This window comes from Lepidochelys kempii, chromosome 12, assembly GCF_965140265.1.
Source record: "Lepidochelys kempii isolate rLepKem1 chromosome 12, rLepKem1.hap2, whole genome shotgun sequence".
NCBI lineage: Eukaryota > Metazoa > Chordata > Testudines > Cheloniidae > Lepidochelys > Lepidochelys kempii.
This window is the reverse complement of record NC_133267.1, coordinates 4,125,492-4,150,956: the sequence shown is the minus strand read 5'-3', so window position 1 is coordinate 4,150,956 and position 25,465 is coordinate 4,125,492. Positions and strand designations below refer to the sequence as shown.

The window sequence follows — 25,465 nt, the reverse complement described above, 5'->3', positions numbered from 1 at the left end:
TTTTTAACTCAACTTTCAAATGAGGAAGTTTCTTGGTGTTTGGTTTTAAATAGGCTCCTGTGAGAACTGCAGCTCAATCACTGTCATGTTGTGTTTTAAGAGCCTTCTGGAAAGTAACTAGCCCTTAAACAGAAGTAAAAGCAGTGTTGCCAACTCTCATAATTTTTTCATGAGTCTCATGATAATTATTGTTTTCCTTAAAGCCCCAGCTCCTGGAGTCAAGTGGAGATGTGACGATTTCAGCCTTCCTTCTTAAAGAAAAATGAAGTTTCTAGCCCTCGTGGCTGTGGAGAAAGCTTCCAAATGTGACCCCAGTGCACCCTAAAGGCCCGAAAAGCAGAAGGCAAATAAAAAGAACCCCCCATCTATTATTTTTACATAACCTCGTGATTTTTGGTGAGCCTGATTCATGATTTTTGAACATTTGCGGTTGGCAACCCTGTGAAAGTGACTTGAAAGTGTCAGTTTCACTCCTGTCTAAGGCCAGTTTCTCCTCTATTATTTGTAGGGAAGAAACACTCCTAGAGTCCCAGGCAGGTGCTGTATAAACTCATGGGGCATTGCCCTAGTAGGATGTTTCCAAAGTTAAATGATCTGTTCCAACCGTGGTGAACTGCAAAAAAGTTATAGAAAGTCATCTAGATTTTTCTACAATTGTTTCAATTGTTGTATTCAAGAGTTAGTAACAAAGTAAAAATATAAATTAAAATTTTAAACCTAACCAGTGTCCCTTAAGTGACTTGACACAAGATGTGAAAACATGTTAGTATTAGAGCTGAGTGGGTCTACTATTTATTTAATTCTCTTTTTTTTTTATATAGGAATTAGATACAGTGCTCCTATCTGCTAATTTCTAAGTTATTATCTGCAAAAAAACCCTAGAGTTTTCAGTTGCCTAAGTAGCCCCTGGAATCATGGTTAAAGTTGACCCCTCCTCCCCCCCCCCAAATCTGAAATGGTGCCCCTGGGCCTTGCCTTTCCTGGTTCCAGGGCTGTAGGTCAGGGTAAAGTAGAAGCAAGAGACGAATAGGGCCCATTGGAGCTGTCATTATTTCAGGGCCTTAGCCTCGCCAGGTACTCCACGTTCTTGTGATCTGTAAACACTTGGACCAAATGACAGGCTCTTTCAAGTAGTGTTACTATTCTTCAAAGGCCATCTTAACTGCCAGGTGCTCCTTGTCCAGGATCTCAGAGTTTCACTCAGCAGGTGTGAGCTTCTTCGAGTAGTAGGCAATGGGATGCAGTATTCACTTGGGTCCATGCCTCTGGGAGAGGACTGCACCACTCACTGTACTAGAGGCATCGGCTTCCACAAAGAAAACTTGTGCCATGTCAGGGTGGGCCAATACTGGATCAGCGGTGACGGCAAGTTTCAATTGCTCAAATATGTGCTGGGCCTCGGGCAACCAATGGAACTTGGCATTTTTTCAGAGTAGGGCAGTGAGGGGCTCACAAATTGCGGGGGGCTGCCCAGTCACTGACAGCCTGGACCTTGTGCAGATCCATCTTGATGCCTTCTATGGACAGGATGAAACCCAGGAATTCTGTTGAGGTATAATCAAATGCTCCCTTCTCTAGTTTAGTGTACAGACCGTGTTCTCGTAGTCTCTCCAGGACTGTGCGGCCATAAGTGGTGTGTTGGTCCAGGTCATCCAAGAACATCAATATGTCAGCTAAGTACACTACCGCAAAGTGGTCCAGTAGTTCTCATAGCACATCATTAATGAAATGCTGGAATGTTGCTGGAGCATTAGTCAGTCCTAATGGCATAACTAAATATTTGAAGTGTCTGTAGTGGGTCTGCAAGGTGGTCTTCCATTTGTCACCTACTCAGGTACAGATGAGATTGTAAACTCCATGAAAATCTAGTTTTGGGCAAATGCAGGCAGCGCCCATGTGGTCCAACAACTCAAGGATCAGGGGTAGCAGGTAGTGGTTCTGTATTGTGATCTGATTTAGGGTGTTCGATAATTGACACAGAGGTGGAGGCTTCCATCCTTTTTTTTTTTTTTTTTTTTATGGAAAGCACCCGGGTGCTGACTGGTGAAGTCAATTTGCGGATGAACCCCCAGACCAGGCTCTCTCGGAGATATTCTCGCAATGCTGCCAATTTGGGCATGACATTTGTATTTGTCCAAATTGTATCTTTACCCCTGGCTGAAGTTCTCTGGGACAGTCATAGTCCCGATGTGGGAGGTGGTTTTCTGCTTCATTCTTCTCAAAGATGTCAGTGTAGTCACAGTGCTTGGGGGGAAGTGCCGTAATTCCCCCAGTAGGTGTTTCAATGCAGGCAACTACCCCTACTCCAGCCTTTTTGTCTCTGAGTGAAATGTTCATTGGTCCCTGGCCATGCTGTTGGCAGAATTCTGATGGGAAGGTGAATTTCTGTTCTCTCCAGTGAATGAGGGTGTCATGAAGGATCAGCCAGGAGATGCCAAGAATGAGGGGAGCATGCGGGGAATGGATCACACCGAATTGGGTCATTTCTCTGTGTCCCTGAATAACAGCCTTCCGCGGGACAGTCTCCTTCACAACTGGACCTGAGGACAGTGGGGCCCCTCAATAGTTTTGACTGTGTCAGGCATGGCCTTGCGTAGCAGGGCTATCTGTAGGATCTGAGCTGCAGCTGCATCCATGAAATTCTCCACTGCTTCAGAATCAATAAGGGCCTGTTGGAGGGGAATTTGTCAGGGGTCCCCCAGGCTGTACAGCTGGATAGGCACCTGCAAATGAGAAGCCTGTGATGGGGTTCAGGGGCAGCTCAATGAGAACTAGGGTACAGCGAAGTTTCCTTCTCTCAAGTTCCAGTCATATTCCCCCACTGGACCTGGGTCATCTTGTTTCCCCATGCTCTTCAGAGTGGGCAGATGAAAGATGACATGGCCAGTTTCATCACCGTAGAAGCACAGATAGCACAGATTTTCTTCAGATGTGAGTTGCTGGCGAGCCAGATTGGCCTTTATGGGTTTGGCAGCTGGTACAGAAGCTGCAGTTCTGGTACGTGGCCAGGGAGGCTGCAGGCCATCCCCTTTCTTCTCCCTTCATTCTAGCCTCGTCGAACGCACCTCCTTTCAGCAGGCCGATTACCAGGGCTGCCTTGACCTGGTCAGAGGACACATCAGAACACATAGATTGGAGGACACATCAGAAATAGAAGATGGCATTGGTTCTTGGACCCCCAGAACTGCTGGCATTTCCTATCAAACCACTGGGGCAATGGTATTGCAGGTCCCTGCTTGGGGTAAGGCACTGCATGCTTGGTTCACAGCAGAGGATTCTCAGCGTTAAACCGCCTCACTTGCTCCTGCAGTCATTGGTTGTCTGAGGTCAGCTGCACAACTTGGGCCTGCAGTGCTTAATTAGCCACCTGATAGAGGAGGGCCCATCTGGGTGAGTCTGGTGCTTCTAAGTTACCAAACTGTTAAATATTGACCCTTTATAAGGGCAATGGACCTGTAATATCTGAACTGTCCAGGAGAGGGCTGGACAGTGCAGAACACAAGTTTTGGGGAAAATTTGGGACTGGGAGTGTGTTGAGGTCACCCTGCAATTAGTAACCCAGGCTGGTGGAAACCAGAGAGTGACTGGAGTGTTGCTAGCAGGCTGCAGCTCTACACAGACACTCAGGGTGTTACCTGCATGCTTGTAGGTGGTTTATAAGCAGCTCAGGTTAGAAGCTACAACAGCAAACCATTATGAGGCACTCAAGGTTGCACAGCCCCTCGGTGGTCTGGATTGCACCCCAGAATGTGATAATAATGCAACCACAAGAACCCTGGCATGGCACAAGAAATTGCACTTCCAGGTAATGCAGCAGACTGTGCACAATTCTTACGTTATCTTCCACCAGACATTAGGAGACTTTCACTACACCTTTGTAAATGTCCAACTCTCACTTGTATCCAGCCTGCTAGTAGTTCAAGCTGCGGTAGATGGAAGCATGGTTCCCTTTGACTGATTCATCAATTCATCCAAAAATTACTGCAGTCCCAAGGCAAGTGGAGGCCACAGAAGAGATGCAGAACCAGCAGCAGGCAAGGGAAAAGGTGAGATACACATTACCACTGCCCAAATACGCAGGAAAGCCAGGTCTTTGCTTGGGTGCTTGTTTTCAGCGTTACCAAACTTCTACTGGTCATTCTCTGTAAATAAACCCTTCTCGTGTACACCCAGCTTCTGTGATTCTTACAAGGGGACAAAAGTGCGCTGTGGGAATTGATCCACCCCTCTCTGTTTGACCTGGGTGCACCCTGCTTAGCTTGGAGGGGTGCCACAGGTCGGTGGTGGGAAGGATATGAGCCCAAAGACCTAGGTAAGTGCTCCCAAGTGCCAGGGATGCCTCAGGTGGTTTTGGAGGTCGGGGTCTCCTTTGGAGGAAATTGGTGGTGGTGGGGGGTCAACACCTGCTCCCCTGCTCTAATTCCCTCTCAGGCTTGGCTAGGCATGGGTGGCTACTGGTAGCTTTGAAGTGGCCCTCTGTACCTCTGGTGGGAAAGATGGAGTCCCAGGGGTACCAGACCTTTCCCCCCAAGTGCCATGGATACCTCAAGTTGATTCTGTTTCAGGTGATCCAGAGAACAAATGCTACCTTATGCAGGCACTCCCTTCCTCCTTCATTCTGGCCAGTCTGGCTGGGACCTCTGACCTCACCCTGCCTGTGGAGCCAGGGGCTCAGGATGGAAGCTGAGTTATCCAGGGGTCCAGGCCTGCTTCCCCAGGTGGATCCCTGTGCTCCTGGTCATATGGGTGAGACACAGGTGTCAGCTGTGGTGGGCCGAGGGGAGACAGGGGGAAAGAAAAAAGCAGAAAGAACAATTGCAACAGGAAGAAAGAATTATAAAGAAACACTGCCTATACCTCCTGGGATTCCCAGATGTTCTCCCAACCAAGTACTAGCCAGGCCCACAAGAGTTCAGCTTCCGACATCAGACAAGACTGGGCGCATTCAGCCTGTAGGAACCTGCTTCCCTGCCTCCTTGCCAGCTTCCTTGTACTGACACACAAGCCTGCAAAAACCAAAACCAAACTAAACCAAACCAAACCCCACACGCCCTGCCAGGCTGGGAGGGGGGGATTGGCGCCCCCTTCAGTTCTTCGAATTGGCTTCTCTCATTCTCCCCAGGAGAGAATATGAAAAAATACCTCCTCCCACCCCACTGTCCAGCTGGTAATAGCTTATCTGGACAGTGGGGTGGGAGGAGGTATTTTTTCATATTCTCTGTGTATATATAAAGTCTGCTACAGTTTCCACGGCATGCATCCGATGAAGTGAGCTGTAGCTCACGAAAGCTCATGCTCAAATAAATTGGTTAGTCTCTAAGGTGCCACAAGTACTCCTTTTCTTTTTGCAAATACAGACTAACACGGCTGTTACTCTGAAACCTTTGAGTTCTGGGGCTCCCTTGGCTGGTTCATCAGTTTGGACTGGAGCCTCCCCACACCGTCAGGCCAAGTCCCGCCAGCCAACAGGTCAACTGCAGAAAAAGTAGAAAACATTTTCTAAGTCTAACTGGCCATCAGGTCGACCCCATTCTAGTCAACTGGTTGCTGTAACGGCTGGTAATATCACAGCTGTCCACAGGAGGCCACTCGAATTCTGTTTGTCACCTGTTCGAACCACACAGGCAGCTTCGTCCCCCTGCACAGCTCCACTGATGGGGCCAGGTGCCTTCCCATTAACTCCTGTGCAAAAAGTCCATGGAGACTTTGTTGACAGGGTTTTCAGCACCTGGTGAGAACAGAGCTGAGCCCAGGGGCTCAATCCCAGTGTTGTTCCTGACCTATATGAGGGCAAGGCAGATATTTAAAGGTGGGAACCAGCCCTCCGGTGCTCCTTCCAGTCGGTGCCGTTTCCCCCGGCTCGTGGTCTCTGGTGACCCTGCAGCCATCCCAGTGGCCCAGACTTGAGATCAGACAGTGGGTGACCTTGCCTGGGAGGGCCCTCCGTGCGCTGGTGCTGCTCCCAGGGTGCCAGGGCATGGGTGGGATGGGAGTCCTCTTCCTTTTCTCCTGCCAGACCCCAGGACAACTATACTGTCCTCGGGGAATGGGCACGGGTGCCCCTCGGGGAATGGATTTGGGTGCATGCCTTGGCTCCTACCCCTCGCTCTGTCTGCCCATTCCCTGGAGTGACAGGGAGGGCCCTTCATGGGCCAGCATCTCTCCCAGGGTGCCAGTGTTGAAGCAGATCAGGACCTCGAAGGCATGCATGGGCCCCATGCCAGCTAGCCATGTTGTCTCAAAAAGCCCTTGGGAAACAGGGAGAAGGGGGTCTCCATACTCCATCCTATATTCCACTGTCCTTTGCTGGTGTGACCCAGGGAACTGGAGGAAATAGGGAGAAGGGGGTCTTGATGGCTGACCCTCTCTTCTGTCATCCTACCCTGCTGTGACCCAGACCAATCATGGGGGAAATGCTATCTCTGTCAGTCCACATGTTGCTCTGCAGACCCTTTTCCTTCCTTCTGGGGAAGCCTGGTGGGGCCTGCCAGGGGTGCCCCCTGTCTTTAAGGTGGGGCCTGTACTCTCCTTCCTAAGCATTGCTACCTGGTTGTTCCTGTCAATAGCATATGGTTGGCTCAAAGATTAAGCCAGGTATGTCTAAATACACACGGCCAGTACCCTGAAACTGGGAATGGCTCATTAAATCAGTTACGGTTCCTTTGGTCACTGTACCCATTACCTGGAGAACTGTGGTAATTCCAGACATGTCAATGAGCTCTGACCACAGGTGATGTGTGCATTTATCAGACCAAAACCAACCCACTCATCTGCTTTTGTGATTCTAGATAACCTTGGGCCACACACACGACCCTGTGCTGAGATGGTGCAACAATGTCTGTCCTATCAACTTTTGATGGTATTTCATGTAGCTAAGATGGTGACCACGGGTAACAGGAAATCAGGGTTCAATTCCAGAGACAGAGCCTGGGAAACAGCTACTGCATCTGAGGAAGGCAGCAGGCCTCCACATTACCCACTCTCAAGCTGGGGAGGTAGTTATTGAAAAATAGCAGTACGGGACTCTTTTGAGGCCCTGCGATTGGAATGAGTGCACTTTAAATCCTTTAACAAGACTCCACTGGAGCGTAAGTCTGGTGCCAGCAGCTGTGGTAATTCCAGCTCAAACAGGGTACATTGAAATTGCTGCAATTAAAAAGCTTGTCGTTGGATATTGGCATAGGCATCAAGTTCCTCTCTACCCAGGGGTGCTCAACACCCCCCCCCCCGAAGCCTGCCCCCACTTCACTCCTTCTTCCAAGCTCTCACCCCTGCCTGCCTCTTCCTGCCACCCCTGTGCCCCAGATCCCACCCTCACTCCACCTCTACCCCCATGGCCCCATCTCTTCCCAGCCCTGCTCTGCCCCTTCCCTGCCTCTTCCCTCCCCCGAGAGCACCCCATTCCAGCTCCTCCCCCTCCCTCCCAGAGCCTCCTGCATGCCGCTGAACAGCTGTTCCACAGCATGGAGGAGCTGGGAGGGAGGGGGAGGAGTTGATCAGCAGGGCCGCTAGCGGGCGGCACGGGCAGGGGGAAGCTTGGCTGCTCGTGGGTGCTAAGCCCTGGAGCATCCACAGGGTCAGCATGTATGGATCTTGGGCTCAACCTTGCAGTCTGCAGTGAGGCGAGCTTCTGCTTCTGCCAGCCCCTGCCTCTCAGTGCTCCCTCGATACTCTTACCTGAGTGTCCTGGGGGTCTGAGGCATTTACTTTGAAATAATTACAGTGTTCAGAGCAAGCCAGTAGCCAGAATACCCCAGCTAGGGATAACGGAGCAGGACTTCAGTTCTATTGTGCTAGGTTTTGGATTGGGGCCATAATTAAGGGAGATGGCCAGGGGCAATCATCTTGTGTCAATGGAGGTGAAATGCTTGGACCAGCACAACACAAACCAAAGAGAAAACATTTGCCAAGAATATTTTAAATAATCAAGAACAAAAGTCGGAGGACAAAGATGTTAAAATACCACTGTAGTTTCACCTATAAATGATTCTGAATGGCAATCCAGTGGCATTATTCCAATGACCTACCGGGCAGCTTATGGGAAGCCAGAGTCTTTGGGTTCTGGGGAAAGGATGATTGCAAAGCTGAAACTTAAAGTAAATGATCAAAGGGCACCACGAGGAGTGCAGCCTACAGCCTAATTTGATTCATCACAGGAAACCTCCCCGAATCCAGAGCTGGAAAGGATTGTCAGATTAATAGCTCTTTCTTGTTCCCGCAGGTGCTGGTGGATGGTTGTTGTTAGTTGGTGGAGTGACTTGTCTGGTTAATTCGGATAATGAACGAGACTCTGGCATGCTAACCAGTTCTGCAGTCTCTGAGCAGCCAGCTTCCAACTTCTGAGTGGGACAAGTGGGGTTCAGCCACCCAAGGCTGAGCAATATCAGGTCTGGGATACCCTTAGCTGTCCCAGGTTGCATGCGCACTACAGAGGCTAGTCTAGGCTGTGTCTACCCTAGGCTGAAAGGTGTAGGTAACTTACTGAACTCCGTTCATGCTGGGGATTGCAATTATTCCCCATGAATGAGGCATTCCTGGTAGGTGCAGATCATAAGCTAGCGTTACGTCCCTGCTCGCTGTACACACCACTCGTCACTGCTACTGACTGAACCGTTTAGTAAGGTCCTTGGATCGGCCCTGCTGGGCTTGGTCAATGGCCCTGGCGGAGCGCTGAGAAGACGGTCGAACTTGACTATCTAGAGGAAGTAAAAGTCATTAAAATGTTTCCACAGGTGAAGCTGCAGCAGGATGATTCATGGGGCTGCATGTGCCAGCTCAGCCCCCGCCCCCGCCAGCCCCACAGCCGTGATGGAGCTACACTGAAAGCCTTGGACGCCTCTCCATGTGCACGGTGGGGTGCCAGGCACGGGGATGTGCGGGCAGCCCCCTCCATGGTTGTCCTGTCCCCCCCATCCCCATGCCTGGGGGGGAAGAGTGAGGCTATTCAAGGGGGTTTCTTCCATCAGTGCTGGTCCACCACAGGGTCACCTTAATGCCTTCCTCCATGCATGTATCTGAGCTGCCCCCTGAGTGACACTGTGCTTCTGTCTGTTCCTGTTGCCTGGACCATCCTCCCCAACTGCATGATGCTTCGGCAAGCGTGAGTGCTTGGACCAGGATGAGAGGGGGTTGGCAGGCATCTGACCATGGGTCAGGAACACTCAATGCAGGTAGAAGCCATAATGGTGCATAGGAGTTGGTTGTGAGGTGGCCCTGTCCCATGTCTGCCTCCCAGGCAAGCTGGGAAAAAAGGGAAACCCTGGATCCCTTGGAGATGGTGAGGCGATGGCAGTGGTTCATGAGAGCACCTTCTGGGATAATGCCCGCCCCCCAGGAACACAGCTCACAGGTGCTGTTATCCACTCCATGTTCCATCCATCATACCCACCTCACTGAAGGTGGACCATGATGGATGGTGGTGGGGGACACCCCAGAGGGATGAGAACTGTTTCCCTCACCCAGATCCCTCTTGCTGTCCATGAGCGTGATGGCCCAGTGAGGTGGTGGTTCAAAGATTTGCATTGTCTGAGGCAGCCTGGGGACACCCATGGGGGATGCCAAGCAGGGACTACCAGAGCCTGCCACATTTAAATTTAGAGTCCAGGATCTCATGAACTACCTATTCCTGATGCCCTGTACCTGTACCAGTGAAGGAGGTGGCTGGGTCCTGTGCAGGAAAGGATTTTCTGGGTAGAGTTTAAAAAGTGAGATGCGAAACACTGGCTGAATCTTCAGAGGGCTGAGTAGATGGAATTCTAAAGCAACAGGATTAACCTGTTACAGGATCTTAAAAGGACCAAGGAACCAGAAGTCCAGCTTGTGAGAGGGTCTGTCTGTGTGGAGATGATCCATGGACAACCATACTTTTACTCCACTGCGTAGGTGAGGCGTTGCTGTTGATGCTGGTCTGAATACTGCTTATAGTCTGCTCTTGCCTTTTCCAGGTGCTCCTTCACTTCTTCTTGAGCCCAATAAATCTACTGTACTAGGTCTGAGGTGGCTGGGTGTCACAGAGTCCCTGGGCGATGCCCTGGAACTGCTCCCCATGAAGCCAGACAGGACTCTGGGGAAGTCTCCTTTCTGTGAGCAGACTGTCTTCAGGACACACAGCTCACACAGCTTCCACCTTCCTGGGTCTGACCTCAGAGCATTCAGCATCCTCTGCCCCTCCGTGCGCTTCCCCCAGCGAGTCCGCTCAGGCGGGGCTCCTGGGGAAGCCAGAGGGTCCTGCACCCCAACTCCGCAGTCAGACGTGACTCTCAGCCAGCCAGTAAAACAGAAGGTTTATTAGACGACAGGAACATGGTCTAACACAGAGCTTGCAGGTGCAGAGAACAGGACCCTCAGCTGGGTCCATTTTGGGGGGCAGTGAGCCAGATAACCCCCTCTGTACTTCACTCTATGTCCCCAGCCAGCCTCAAACTGAAACTCCCTCCAGCCCCTCCTCCTCTGGGCTTTGTCCCTGTCCCGGGCCAGGAGGTCACCTGATTCCTTTGTTCTCCAACCCTTTAGCTCCCACCTTGCAGGGGGGAAGGGCCCAGGCCATCAGTTGCCAGGAAACAGGGTGTCGGCCATTCTCTGTGTCCAGACCCCTGCACGCACCTGCCCTCTAGGGCTCTGCAACGATCATACACCCTTACCCCACCACCTAGATACTTAAGAACTGCATAGGAGAAACTGAGGCACCCCCACATTATTCAGAGGAAACATTAAGAACAGTCCCACTTCGTCACATCTCTCCCCCCTTTGAGATCGAACTGAGCGGGATCACTTTAGCCAGTGACCTGGGGAAGTTCGAAGCCACCAACGTTCCCATGGATGCCCCAGCATCTCTCCCATTCCTTGGTAGGAGTTACACCAGGCCTTTCCAGTTTCACGCCCTCTCTTAGGTTGGGGGTGGTCGATAGCACTCGCAGGCCGCATGTGGGAAGGTTTATGCGGCCCGTGCCCTTTGGCCACCCCCAAAACCCTAGGGGGTCAAACTGGGATTGGGTCTTCTCCCCAACAAGCTGGCCAAACACAGCCACTTGGTTATAGGACTGTTTAACTTTCTTAACAGCTTTCGCTTCATCTGAGACCTTCTCAAAGCTATCCACACTGGATCTTTCAACAGGAAAGTCAGCGGATCCATTCACAACAGAAAATTTCTGGCTGTTAGGAACTGAAACTTTCTTGATTAAATCACTTTCACACCCTTCAGTTGCAGTAAACTGCTTGCAAAGACTCCATGAGGATTCCTTTCCCCAGGGCTTTTCTATGCAACAATTCACCCCTCACAGAAATTCTGCTCTTACCCTCTTCACCTAGGGCTTGCTCTAGAGGAACACTTTCCTGAGCAACAACAGACTCTTTCTGGGTCTCCCTTACATCCAGAATTACCTCTGGCCCATCCAGCAGATTCCTACACAATCCCCTTTCAGGCAAACTTACAGACTTCCTAGATAAAAGTTTGGAAGCATTCTCCTTCCCTTTGCCACACACAAGTTCAGGAATCTTTTCTTTCTTGCCACAGGTGTCCACACCCTCAGTAGGTAACACAATCACACACCTTCATGTTCTCCTTGTGCCCTGGCTAGGATCTCACCCTGATTAGACGGAGTTGCTCCACCCTTTCCAACAACACACTAGCAACAGGCAAAATACAAGCACCAGAATTGTCTGGTCTCTGGGATTTTACATAGACGCTAACTGGATGCGATCTAGTTACAGGGCCATTCTCCCGAGCAGACACAAACTTAGGACCCTTCCCTTCCTGGGCTTTAGTTGAACCCAGAACCAGCTCTGAGACAACTGCACTATTCTCAACCGTCACAGGCTGAAAGGCCCCTTCTGTCTGCTCCACGGACAAAGAAGAGCCGGACACACTTTCTCCTTTACCAGGCACACAGCTTGGGATCTCCTTCCCCTTGTCCCAGCACACAAGGCTGGTCACAGACAACTGCTTGGAGATCAGGGTAGCTCCCTCCAGAGGCAAGTCAATACCCCTGACAGACACAGACACATTTCCTTCCCTGTCACACTTCTCCACCAGCTAACAGGTAAGGTCCAGGAACACTCTCCTCGCCTTCCCACCCTGCTGACTAGACAAAGCCATCAGCTCACAAGGCTGCCTAGGCTCATCCAAACTTCCCTTACCAAGCACCTTGCCACTCCCCACAGATCCCCTGCCCTGCCTGTGTCTCCCCCCACTCAGCTCCCACTGTGCTCAGCGCTGCCCTTGCTGTCCTAGTGGGGTTAGGCAGCGAGCTCCCTGCTTTCCTCACTGCATCAGAGCCAGTGTGAGCCCCCTCTCCGGTCTGCAAGGGGGGCGGGGAGCCCCAGGGGTCTGGTTACAGGCAGGCAGGTAGCCTGAACCTAGCCGCTCCTCCCCCCTGCCAGCCAGGTCATCTGCATTTTCACTGACCATTTCGCTCTCCACTGATGGGTTCCCTGGATTCAAATGCAAACCCTCGGCAGTTACAGGAGCAGGGCCTGGATCCTGTCCCAAAGAGACAGTCACCCCACAACGGGGTCTCGCAGCTGGTATCCTGGAGCACCCCAACGGCCAGCCAGCCCGACCCCTCCTGTGTCTGCACAGGGATCTGGGCCATAGGGAAGGCGAGGGGCTTCGTCCCTGGGACCCTCACCCAGCTCACACAGCCCCTCAGCATCTGAGGCTGCACCACCCAGGGCCTGACAACAGTTCTCTCTGTCCTGAGAACAGTTCTCTCTGTCTCTCTCGCCACCCCAGGAATGTCTCCCCATTGACCATCACCTTCTGCTCCCACTGGGGGTCCGAGGGGCCTGGCCCCAGGAGACTCCACACAGACCTATAGGTTGGGGTCAGGAGTGGGAGCCTGTCCACCTCCCCACCCATCTGGCTGACGGAGTCTGTGGCCTTGGGACCCAGCAAGGGAGCTAGACACCGGGGCTTTTCCGCAGGGTCCCCCTGGTTCAAATCTCCAGCCTGCTCAAAGGCAGTGAGGTGACATCCACACACCCCCATCCTTAACCTGGGGCAGCAATTTAGTCTCGAGGTTCCCTGTGGAACTGGCCCCCCGGGGTCTGTCCCCACTCACCCCAGGGAGGTCCCCTAGGCCTCTCCACCCCACCACCGCCAGTTCATGCCGCTTCTGCTTCTGCAGCTCTTTCTCGGGCTCTCGCTGTCTCTCACAGTCCTCTTGCTCTCTTGGACTCAGCTCCAATCCCGTCCGTCTCCGATCCCCCGATGGGGAACCCGATCCTGAAAACCCCCATCTGGTCGGGAGCAGGAGTCTTGGGGATGCCTGGCTACCACTCCAGCTGCTCCCAGATCCTGCTATAGCCCCATTTGGGGTCAGGAATCTGTTCCTTAGAGCGGTCATCCTCCTCCAGCTGCACGGTAACTGTGCTTTGGTGAACTTTCCAATGCTCAACCCTCTCTTTCTGCACAGGGACAGGTTTCAGAGTAACAGCCGTGTTAGTCTGTATTCGCAAAAAGAAAAGGAGTACTTGTGGCACCTTAGAGACTAACCAATTTATTTGAGCATAAGCTTTCATGAGCTACAGCTCACTTCATCGGATGCATACCGTGGAAACTGCAGCAGACTTTATATACACACAGAGAATATGAAACAATACCTCCTCCCAGCCCACTGTCCTGCTGGTAATAGCTTATCTAAAGTGATCATCAGGTTGGGCCATTTCCAGCACTGGAAATGTGTTGTGTTGTGCTGGAAATGGCCCAACCTGATGATCACTTTAGATAAGCTATTACCAGCAGGACAGTGGGGTGGGAGGAGGTATTGGTTCATATTCTCTGTGTATATATAAAGTCTGCTGCAGTTTCCACAGTATGCATCCGATGAAGTGAGCTGTAGCTCACGGAAGCTCATGCTCAAATAAATTGGTTAGTCTCTAAGGTGCCACAAGTACTCCTTTTCTTTCTGCACAGGGTTACAGTGTCCTTCTTAAGGAGACGGTGACAGGCCATCACTCCGCTCTTCCCAAGTTGTTGTGGACTTACAGGCCTGTGTGCTCTTAGCTCCCCACGGTTTCCAGGGAGAACCCCTAGTGTACCAGCCCTTCTCGAGGTCACCACCTCTTTGCCAGGGTCGAGCTGCAGACTCCTCCACCCCTGGGACCGCTTGCTGCAATCCCCCAGGGGACCCTGTTACTGCAAAAGTCCTTCTCTTCCCAGGGCCAAGCCACAGGCTCCTCCGCCCCTGAGACTGCTCACCACAGTCCACAGGGGGACCCCATCCTTCTCGCTGGTCACACACTCCCAGGGGTTAACCGCCCCCTGAAACAGTCTCTTTTTGAATCTTCAGCACGCCTGGTCCTCGTCAATCCCCCTTTGTTTTACTGCTCCCCAGTCACTTACTGCAGGAAGTGCCATCCACGGGGTGCAGTAGATCCCACCGCTGTCACCAGTTGTCACGGAGTCCCTGGGCGATGCTCTGGAACTGCTCCCCATGAAGCCAGGCAGGACTCTGGGGAAGTCTCCTCTCTGGGAGCAGCCTGTCTCCAGGGCACACAGCTCACACAGCTTCCACCTTCCTGGGTCTGACCTCAGAGCATTCAGCATCCTCTGCCCCTCCGTGCGCTTCCCATAACGAGTCCGCTCAGGTGGGCTCCTGGGGAAGCCAGAGGGTCCTGCACCCCAACTCCGCAGTCAGACGTGACTCTCAGCCAGCCAGTAAAACAGAAGGTTTATTAGACAACAGGAACATGGTCTAAAACAGAGCTTGCAGGTGCAGAGAACAGGACCCTCAGCTGGGTCCATTTTGGGGGGCAGTGAGCCAGGCAACCCCGTCTGCACTTCACTCCATGTCTCCAGCCAGCCTGAAACTGAAACTCCCTCCAGCCCCTCCTCCTCTGGGCTTTGTCCCTGTCCCGGGCCAGGAGGTCACCTGATTCCTTTTTTCTCCAACTCTTTAGCTCTCACCTTGCAGGGGGGAAGGGCCAGGCCATCAGTTGCCAGGAAACAGGGTGTTGGCCATTCTCTGTGTCCAGACCCCTGCACGCACCTGCCCTCTAGGGCTCTGCAACAATCATACACCCTTATCTCACCACCTAGATACTTAAGAACTGCATAGGGGAAACTGAGGCACCCCCCCCACTATTCAGAGGAAACATTAAGAACAGACCCACTTCGTCACACCGGGTTGGGAGACAATGCAGATAGTTGCAGGTGGAATCTGGGGTGGTCCCCATAATTGGAAAAAAGGGACTTTGACCCATAGATGTATGGTCTGCATTGTTGCAGGCAAATTCTGCATAAAGGAAAAGTGAGGACTCCCAGCAGCACAGGGCCTCCCGCCAACACCAGGCATGAGCTGAGACCCCCAATCAGAGATTATGTGCTCCAGAAGGCCACGGAGGCAGACTACATGGCTGGGACATCTCTTTAGTGGAGCCTTTTACCCAGGGGTGAAAGTAACTTAAAGGACTTACCAGCACACTGGAGTCCTGAGCAGGGGGCGTGGCCTCAACCGGAAGAGGCGGGGCCTTTAAATACTCGGGCCCTTTAAATCAAGATTTAAAGGCCCCAGGGCTCCGGCTCTGGCTGGGAGCCCCAGGGCCTTTAAATCACCCCCGGCGCTACCAGCTGCAGAGACAGCTGGGAGCCCCGGGGTGATTTAAAGGGCCCCAGGCTCCGGCTGCCACTACCGCAGCGGAGCTCCGGGCCCTTTAAATCACCACCGGAGCCCTGCCACCACTACCCCGGGGCTCCAGCAGCAGGGCTCGGGGGGCTGCGGCTGCAGTGGGGAGCCCCGGGGGCTGCGGCCGCTGTGGGGAGCCCCGGGGGCGCTTAAAGCCTCCCCCCGCCCCCAATCCCCACTGCCAGAGCCCCAGGGTAGCGGTGGCAGGCTCCAGCCAAGCTTTAAAGGGCCCAGGGCTCCCTGCAGTGGTCGGGGAAGCCGGTCCGGTCTGGCACAGCGTACTGGCTCTTGCTGGTATGCCGTACTGGACTGAACCGGCTTACTTTCACCTCTGCTTTTACCTCCAGTTAAATGATTCCCAGTTAACTTGAAGCCAGTTAACTGTCAAGGCCAGTCTGGATGCTGCCCAAATATTTGTTCCAAGCTACAAACATGTAGCTTGCTCATAGGTGCCAACTCCATGGGTGCTCTGGGGCTGGAGCACCCAGGGGAAAAATTGGTGGGTGCTCTGCACCCACCAGCAGCTCCCTTCCCCCCCTGTCACTGCTCACCTCTGCGTCCGCCTCTTCCCCTGAGTGCACCGCGTGCCCGCTTTTTCCCCCTAGCTCCCAGCGCTTGCAGCGCGAAACACCTGTTTTGCACAGCAAGCGCTGGGAGGGAGGGGAGAGGAGGGGAAATGTGGCGCACTCGGGGAAGAGGGGGGGCTGGGGCGCAGATTTGGGGAAGGGGTCCAATAGGGGCAGGGAGGGGGCAGAGTTGGGGTAGGGACTTTGGGGAAGGGGTTGGAATGGGGGCGGGGCAGGGACGGGGAAAGGGTGGAGTCAGGGCAGGGCCAGGGGGGCGCGAGCTCCCACCAGCGCTGGGGAAAGTTGGCACCTATGCTTGTGCTGGATGGATCCCCACAGTGAACCACAAACGTTCCTTAGTTGGAAGAAATATCTGGGGTGTGCGCACAGACTTGCCTTCACCAAGGTGCAAACTGCTTTGAGTTAATTGGGAATCAATTAAATCTGTTAAAATCTCAAGCGTCCATAAGGACATCCCAGCCCTGCCCTGCCCTGCCCTGCTTTCACTTGGGGCATGTCTAGACTACAAACTTATGTCGGTCCACGTGCAGCCACCACAGTAATTACTGGTTTTTCATGTCTACACTACCCTCCTGTCAGTGGTGTGTGCCCTCACCAGGAGCTTCCACTGACTGAAGAGGGGCAGTGTGGGGGCTGAGAGTCTGAGCCTCCTGGGAGCCCAGCTACAGCCAGGACTCTCAGCTCCCCAGCTCCCTGCTGGGAGCTCAGCTATCGCCAGGGCTCTCAGCTCCGCACGGAGCTCCCCCCGCAGGAGCTGGGCTGCTGCCCCCCATGGAGCTTGGCTCCCTGCTCCTCACGGGGCTCCCAAATCCCTGCTGTGAGTCCGGCTGCTGCCCGCTTGGAGCGTGGAGCCTGGGGGCAGCCAGGCTCCTAGCAGGGAGTGGGGAGCCCGGGTGGCAGCCTAGCTTGGAGCCAGGAGCCTAGGGGCAGCAGGGCTCCCAGCAGAGAGCCTGGGCAACAGCCCAGCTCAGAGCAGGGATCCCTGGCTGGGAGAAGGGAGCCAGAAACCCAAGGGACAGCCGATTTCTGTCTGGAACACCCCACCCCCCCGCCTGCCCCAGGGTGACAGCCTAAGTTGTGAGTGCGGTGCGAGGTTCACAGCAGGGAGCCAACCAGCCTTTCTTGTCAAGTGACAAGAATGACAGCCAACAGCGGATGTAAGTGACAGCAGCGTCTGCTCGGACACTGCGTCACCCTGACTACGCCGACGTAAGTCCACGCCTCTCCTGGAGAAACAGTTATTATGTTGGTGTAGCAGGGAACTTGCATGGGCGGGAGCAAGGCTGGAATGTGGACACAGACATAATTAGGTCGATGTAAGCTGCCTTACGTCGACCGAACTTTGTACCGTAGACCAGACTTTAGCCCCGCTTTGTTCCCTCCTCCCCACCTGCTCTTCCATGTGTAACTTACATCCACTATACACCTGGCTTCTGAACTTGGCCCGGGGCTCTATATAAGAGCGGACTCAGGAATTATTTGCCATGTAACCTATTAGTCCTCTGTTTGTGCGTCTCAACCTCCACCACCTGGGACCTGCCTCCCCGTTTGCATTACGGAGTAACAGGGAGGTTGTGACCCCATGACGCCTGTGTGAGACTCCGCTGGGGGTCACAACCCAGGGAGAGATCACCGAGGTAATAAACACTGGCCGCCGAATCATGCTAAATGGTCATTCCAGGGTGGCCCAATGGTCTGGGTGGCAGCTTATCATGTAAGAGACATGAGTGGAATTCCCTGCTTTGCCACAGACTCCTGGTGTGACCTTGGGTCAGTGCTTTAGTCTCCCTGTGCTGTAGTTCCCCGTTGCCCTGCCCGGTGAGGGGAGGGGTGGATACATTACAGATTGACAGGTTTCAGAGTAGCAGCCGTGTTAGTCTGTATTCGCAAAAAGAAAAGGACTTGTGGCACCTTAGAGACTAACATTTATTTGAGCATAAGCTTTTGTGAGCTACAGCTCACTTCATCGGATGCATACTGATTGACAGGTGCTCTGATTCTCCAGCCGCGGAGGCCGTCTCGCACTTCAGCTAGATTCAGACAAGGCCATTTCAGCTCCAGCCACGCTCCCGAACCATTTATTGCTATGCAATTCTTTGGCAACGGGCTGCATCTTACTCTTTATGTTCAATAACAACTTGGGAAATTCCCCCGCCCAGCCCCATCCCTTGTTGAATCTGCTTCTCCATGAGCAACGTGAGTGGCAGTGTGGCGCCCTGATGAGCCTGGAGTTGTGGGAAACAAGTCCCTGGATTTGGGAGAGAGACGAGACATCAAGGCGTCAAGTTTCACTCCTGACTAGTGTGGGGTGACCCACCCTTTGGGGGCCCGATGGAGATGCCTTAAAGAGATCAGGGTGTGGTCAGCCCTTTCTGAACATCTGGCCCTTCAAAGGGGCTTCAATTGGGCACCTAAAAGTTGAGGTGTCTTGTTAACATGCAGGCCCTGGACTCTCCACGTGAGCCACAGCACCTGCTACCAGTCTGTACCACGGCTGTCATCTCACTTCCCGGCCACCACACCTGGACAGACGGCCCCTCTACACTAAAGCCAACGACCATATGGAGGGAGGCAGCTGCAACTTCGGTTCAAACCCAATTCCTGTTTGTGCGGGTCAAATGCTCCCTCCAGGTCTGTGAGACATGCTCAGCCCTCGGGCCATCTGAGGAGTCAGCGCTTTCCAGGGAACCAGTTACAGGGCAGCCAACAGCACGGAACGGTAGTCGTGGTTCAGCAGTGGTAATCTGCCATTTGCCACCTTCACGAGCCAGGCTAACCCCGGGGACCAATGTTCCCATCAGACGCAAAGCTTCTATGGCCAACTCCCTGTATGCTGCTCCCTCTTGTCGTGCATCAGTGTTGCAAACCCTCTCTCTTTCCTCTCTGGCTTGACTTAGCAGGCAAACTTTGACATCATTCTCCACCAGCGGTGCCTGCAACAAAAGCCGCAGTATAGGGAGGACTTGGGCATTTCTATGACGGTGTCCTCTAGCCATGCTCAAGGTGGAGTTAGACAGCACAGAGCGCAAAGCGCCCCGTGCCATTTACACGGCAGCTTCCACTGTTGCTCCAGTTGGTGGAGAATTACAGCTACAAAGTTGGCTGGAGCAGACACAGCCCAGTCCTCCCGCATCTACAGATTTCCCTTTGAAAAGCACTTCAGCTTCTGGACGCAAAACAGCTCTGTGTGATGGGGGAGGGTCAGGACAGCCCTTGCTGCTTAGCCTGCCCGGAAACCATTCAGCCCCAGCACATGGCCTGGGCAGCATGAGAGACATGGCCAACGAGTCTCCCAGCAGGCGGGAGGGAGGACACATGACATCCAAGGAGTTCCCTGATCCCATGAATCATGAGACTTTAAATTCGACACATTTAGAGTTGGGTTCGCTTGCTCTTTATTGCATTTATTGGCATTGGAGCCTGTAGGGGACACATTTACAAGCTCAGCTGTGACCAGGAGAGCTAGAGACCAGCTTTTTTGGTTAATGCAAGCTGACAAGGTGCATTTATATGGTGATTCCAGGGCTTGGGGCTTTAAAGAAAACATGTCGTAAGATATGTGACCAAACCACACGAGTTGGCAGCACTGAAAACAGGAGCAGAGAACGTCTTCTAAAAGGGCAGGGAGACACGGGTCAAAGGGAGATACATGTCTCCGGGTGCCCTAGCCCTAGGCTGGAGCCAGCAAAAGAACAGACAAGGCAGCCCAAGGGCCTGGTCATGAGCTCTAAGGTGCTGGGTGACAATGGTGGCAGGCATTTTAGAACTAGGATTAGATCAGTGGGCACGTATTGCAGGTGCACGGCTCCATCATCCATCAGCTCGCTCAGGAGAGGAACCGCAACACAGCAAGCTCTAGGCAGAGTCTGAGGGCAGATTGCTGTTGGCACTCTCAGCTCCTCTGGCTCCGCAGGCCTGGCCCTGCATTCACATGCACCAGCGCTGGGGTGGGATGGAAAGTGTCCCCGTAGGTGGCTCCCTCGTACACGGGGTCCAAAGCCCCTTGTCCCACTCGCTCCGTGGCCCGATGCTCCTTTCCTCTTTGGTCCCCGGGTGAGGCCAGGCCGAGCGGGGATGTTCCAGCTACAGCAGCTTTGTGTTATTCAGGGGTTGGAACGTCCCTGCCGCAAAGCTGCCAACCCAGTCACAGCAGTCTCCAGGGAGCACCCTCCAGCGGCTCTTCTCTGCAGGGGCTGCGGTGTACCAGCTGTGCGTCCTGACTCAGGCATGCGTTGAGGCCAACACGCCCCAGGCCAGGTTACATAGTGAATCACGCGCTCTCTCTCTCTCTCTCTGACAACCCTTGTGAGAAAATCCCTTGCTGAGGCAGGCGTGAATGAGCCGCAAGTCTCCATTGCTGCTGCAGAGCTGGCCCTCGGGTCTCTATTCTGGTGGGGAGCAACACATAGCCGCACCCTCAGAGCGACACAAATGCAGCCTGTTCATGGCAGGAGAAGCCACCACCTTCCCCGGATTCCCCGTGCCAGAAAGATTTCCTGAGCTTATCCCCCGGCTCTGGTAGAGAAAATCCACTCCTCTGCACTCCCCTTCCTCTGTCTTTGCTCTCATTCTTCCCTGGGAGAGCAAGGCAAAGCTCCCACTGCTGGGCACCTTGGAAGATGCTTCGTAGGGTGCTGGCTTCCGCTGGGCCCTGGGGAGATGGCAGGCACAACGCAACACAGAAGCTGGGATTGTGGGGCACAAGCAGACAGGCAGCGTGACAACAGAGATCACATGCCGAGGCAGCGCAGAGGGCACGGAGAGAGGGAGGAAATGGCCACGGTCCCTTCCTGATCATAGGCAGAATCCTATTTACCTGAGGCAGGAGAGAGCCGAGGCGTCCGTCACTAATGCAGCCAACAGGTCGGCTGAGTGGCCCTCCATCCAGCCACCCAGAATGCCTGAGCTAGACCCATTTTCCACACGTCTGTGTGCCCAGCTCACGGGACAGGGAACATGCTGGATGGGCAGCTGTCACAGCATGCAAAGGGCCCTCTATACCCTGCAGATCTGCTCTCCCAGTGCATTCACAGCCTCTCTGCTGATCTGCACTGCCCATGGCCAGGGGTGCCAGAACAGGGGCGCCAGGGGCCATGGCCCCCCGTCTTTTACTGGCCGTAAGGGTGAGCAATGAGGGGAGGGGTGGAGATGAGCGAGAAGGGGGTGTGGATTCCAGGAGAAGGGGTGGTGCAAGGGCGGGGCCTCCGGGAGAAAGGGTGGTGCAGGGCGGAGCTTTAGGGGCAGCATGGCATTGGGGGTGGGGCCACGGTTCAGGCACCTGTGGCCCCCCACTTTTAGGGCGTTTCCACTGACCTTGCCCATCGCCTGGGAGCAACGCCAGAGTGATCCGCAGGCTGGGATTTCCCTACCGGAGCATGGACGGCTCACCTCCCCCAGACAGCCCCCTTCGTGAGCTGGGAGCTGCCTTGGCTCATTCCTCCCTCCATGCTTCCCTGGAAAGGGTCTCTACTCACATGATTCGCTGTACAGCAGCCACATGACCTTGACGCAGTTATCCAGCAGGGCTTTGGGGGGCACGGCCTTCTGGCTGCTCCCTGCGTCGCCAGTGAGAACCTGCTCTACCACGCCCTGAACATTTGCGTCCACATTCCCCTGCAGAAACAACACGCACGCAGGGGAGTGACTGGCTTGCTCCCAAGACCCCTTCCCCCGCCCGCCGCCTGGCGCGCCACACCCCCCCTCCCTTGAGGGCCTGAGCTGCACAGCTCCCAGACCTAGAGCGGGATTTAAAGGTGGGATGTTGGACGGAGTCACCCAGCTCCATCTTGTTAGCACCTCCCCCAGCTCTAGTCAAGGCAGGGCAATGGCACTTTACCATGCGCTAAACCGAGCTGAAGCCTAGACTCGAGTGTACGGTGTTAACCCGAGTCCGCACTGGTGCTAAGTGGGGTTTCCAAACCACTCAGGACGCGGCTACATGTGAAAGTTTTTCCGGAATGAGGCAGGGTGATTGCTCCTGCAGGGCGACTTCATGTGCGGGCAGGCCCGTAGGCTGGCTCGACCGAGCTAACGCCGCTGAGAACAGCGCTGGCGGGCTAGATCCCACCCCCGGGACGACTCCGTCCACTCCCCTCCACACCAGGAAGGCATCAGGCCCCGTGCCGTTCTGCTCTGTCGAATGGCGTCCTCCAAATGGCGTGACCTCACCAGCCCTGTGTGGGCGAGCTCACGCCGTGTGGAGACCCCATTTCGTTTCTGTACGTTGCCTACGGAGGTGCCGCCCAGCTACACATGTGACTGAAAAGGTCAGACCGTCCGAGCCTAGCAGCTGTCTACACACAAGTTTGGCACAGGCAACAGAGGACAACCCCCAGTGCGGCTGCAGCGGTAGGTTCACCAGTGTCTACACCAGATAGATTATTCCTGTTTGGAGAGGGGGGCCAGACTGGGACAAGGTACCTACCCCATGGCTTACACTGGTATACCGACACCAGTCAAACACTGCCCCCCTGGCCACACACACAGCCGACACACTTATACTGAGACCAACGCTGTGTAGACCAGGCCCTAATCTAGTCCCAGCCTGAAAGAGCAACAGAGAACCACCAAAGCTCCAGCCGTGAACCGACGCTTTCAGACAGACTTCGGGGTCTTGACTACACAAACCAGCAGCGCTGCTTCAGCTCTCCACCCAGTCTCCTTGTCCTTCCAAAGTCACCTCCCGCTCAGTCGGACGTCCGCAGAGACATTTAGAAACCACCCGAACAACAGGCCTGGAGCTTTCATCACAATCCTCAGCTGCTAAAACAAACACCCACACAGACAGACTGGCCAGAATAGCAGAACTTCAGATCAGGCTGACCAAATTTTTCCACCACATTTGAAGTTGGAGGGAGGGGAAAGTGATTCTTAGCTTGTTTCAACTCCTTGTTTTCAGCTTCTTTTTGTTCACATGTACATGTTTGCTAGCTTTGCGCAGGTGTCGAGCATTTTTCTACCACTTTAGAAGTGACTGGATACATGATTCCTGAATTACAATTCTGAGTGTTCCCTCACTTCCTATCTGCTTCCCACGCACAGATGTAAGGACAATAATACCCCTTCAGTTTAGGGCTAAGAGCTGCCACGCCAGTTCTCATCCAAGGCCTCCTACAGAACCAGAAAACACCAGATATGAGATTGATGATACTAAGACAAGAAAACCCACTCAGGAACCCTAGTACCCTCTTGATCCTTCTCCATAGACACATAATAAAGGGAACATGTCAGCTAATAGGTCTCGCCTTAGAAGTCATCTTGAAAGTGACGCTAAGCTCAGTGATTGTGGAGCCCCTGGGCCTGTCGGAGTTTTCTAGTTTAGGCATTTGGGTGAGCTCACATCCTAGTTTACCCTGGCCTAACTTCGGTCTCTGTTCCTAACCTAGACAATCCTGAAGAGAGGGAACCATGAATCCACCACTGGATGGTAGAGTCTGAAACAGACCAGGACTGTGTAGTAGGAAAACAGCAGCTAAATGGTGCCCAGCAAGAGGGTGCGGGGGAGAATTCTCCCCTGCCACGCAGGAAACGCAAGAGGAAAGCCCAGGGCACCCACACTGCAATTTAGCCAGGTTCCTTGCTTCTGAAATGGGCTGTGGGATCTTTAATCAGCACCTCCATTTCCCCTCTCCCAATGGCCAGCACCTGGCCCCTGAGCATAGGCTGAGGCACTGGTTCAAGACCGACGTAAAGGGGAGGCTGCCAAAGGGGATCTGACAGGAGGACAGCTCAGGGGCGGTGGCACCAATTACTGGTGCTGCTAGGACTTGTGGGTGAAGCACCGTTTCTCTTTGAAAGTCAGTTATGGCGGAGGGTCAGGCCCCTGAACAACAGGCATTACCCGAATGCAAAGACAATGCTTGTATCTTCGTCAGTCAGGTCCACCAGGGTCCTGCAGCAGGATTGTACAGAGACAGGACACTAAAAAAATGTCATTCTCAGCAGCTGAGAATCAAACTGAGCCTCCGATGTCGCAGGGGACAGTATTGCCACAGAAGAACCAATGCTGCAGCCGTGAAGAGTTTCTTTCACTTGCGGTTTGATGTTTCGCTCACATGAGTCACCATCATCTAGAAATGTCAAAGATGACCTGCCAAAACCCCCAAACAAGACGGGCTTTCTGCCCTTCTTTGGTTCCGGCTGATGGATAAAGGAGCGCTGGCAATGAACATTTTCCTTTTAAAAAGTGGGTTTTTTCCTTTCTTCTTTACATTAAAAATTCAGTGTCTCTCACTGAAAACCGGAGCACAGTTTGGGCAGAAATTTTCATGACAATTACATGAATTTTTGTTTGTTTTTTAATTGGGTCAAAATTTCAAGGCACATGTGTCAGAATTTTATCATCTTTTTAGCTGGTCAGACAACAGGGCAAAATATTCACTATAACTTTCACCAGGAAGGTCACCCTTTTGTGTCCATGTGTGAAACGTTGATGAAAAATGTCACTGAAATTGCATGATTTTAAATGATTTTGACCAGCTGCGTGTGACCCCCAAGGTCATGCCAAGGCCCCCACAACTCACATGAATGCTGACAGATACCTAACTGGGCTCAGTCTGGCTCACCTGCGCATTAGTATTGTTAAAAGAGGTATTAAAATGTGCTTAGTGTTTAGACTTTATTGAATGCTTGTGAATTGATGTCTGCATTAATCTCCCGTATAGCATCTGTAGCCCATATTATAAGGTAATATCTGAGCAGTTGCATTGTGAGCCTCTGTGACTGCGTAAATCACCAGACAGGAGAGAGACATTAACTAGCGTGAAAACATGTCTGTTGGAGACCGCGTATGTCCTGCACCACATGGAAGGTCCATCCCAAACTATAGTGGAACATCAAAGAGGACAAAAAGACTTTGTTGATTGCTCTCCCCTCTCAACACAACGAAGAGGAGACTTGCAAGTGAATTCCTCCTAACCTTTGAGTTTGCAATTTCAGGGGGGTAAAAGAGGGGGAGGTAAACAAGGAGGAACTGGGGACAAGGATTACTAAGCAGAAGCAAAAGATCCCCAGTGCTTGGCTTGGGTTAGCCCTGAAGGACAGATACAGCTTGCTTATCATATAGACCTTTTATTACTTTTTGAAACTTAAGTTTGGAACTCATTTGTGTGCATATAGGTTTACCTGCTTTAACCTGTAAATAATTTATTTCCTTTTTTCCTGTATAATAAATCTCTAGATAGTTTATTATAGGATTGGCTACAAGCATTGTCTTTGGTGTGAGATCTAAAGAGCAACTGACCTGGCAAAGTAACC

The 25,465-nt window shown here is 53.1% G+C and overlaps 1 protein-coding gene across 6 annotated transcripts in view; it reads right to left on the bottom strand.

Annotated features, from left to right (window-relative positions):
- Positions 1–944: 944 nt before the first annotated feature.
- The window catches only part of IL34 (interleukin 34), a 60,267-nt gene continuing 35,746 nt past the window's right edge, over positions 945–25,465 (bottom strand). For 4 of the 6 annotated variants that reach the window (XM_073307212.1, XM_073307208.1, XM_073307210.1 and 1 more), the window contains 2 exons: positions 21,685–21,823; positions 18,002–20,861 (listed from right to left, as the gene is read on the bottom strand). In XM_073307212.1, coding sequence (XP_073163313.1) covers positions 20,776–20,861; positions 21,685–21,823 — 225 coding nt within the window. In that variant the 3' untranslated portion in view covers positions 18,002–20,775. Of the gene's footprint in view, positions 3,103–18,001; positions 21,027–21,684; positions 21,824–25,465 lie in introns of those variants that run through there. The other 2 variants (XM_073307213.1, XM_073307214.1) reach the window with 2 other exon arrangements.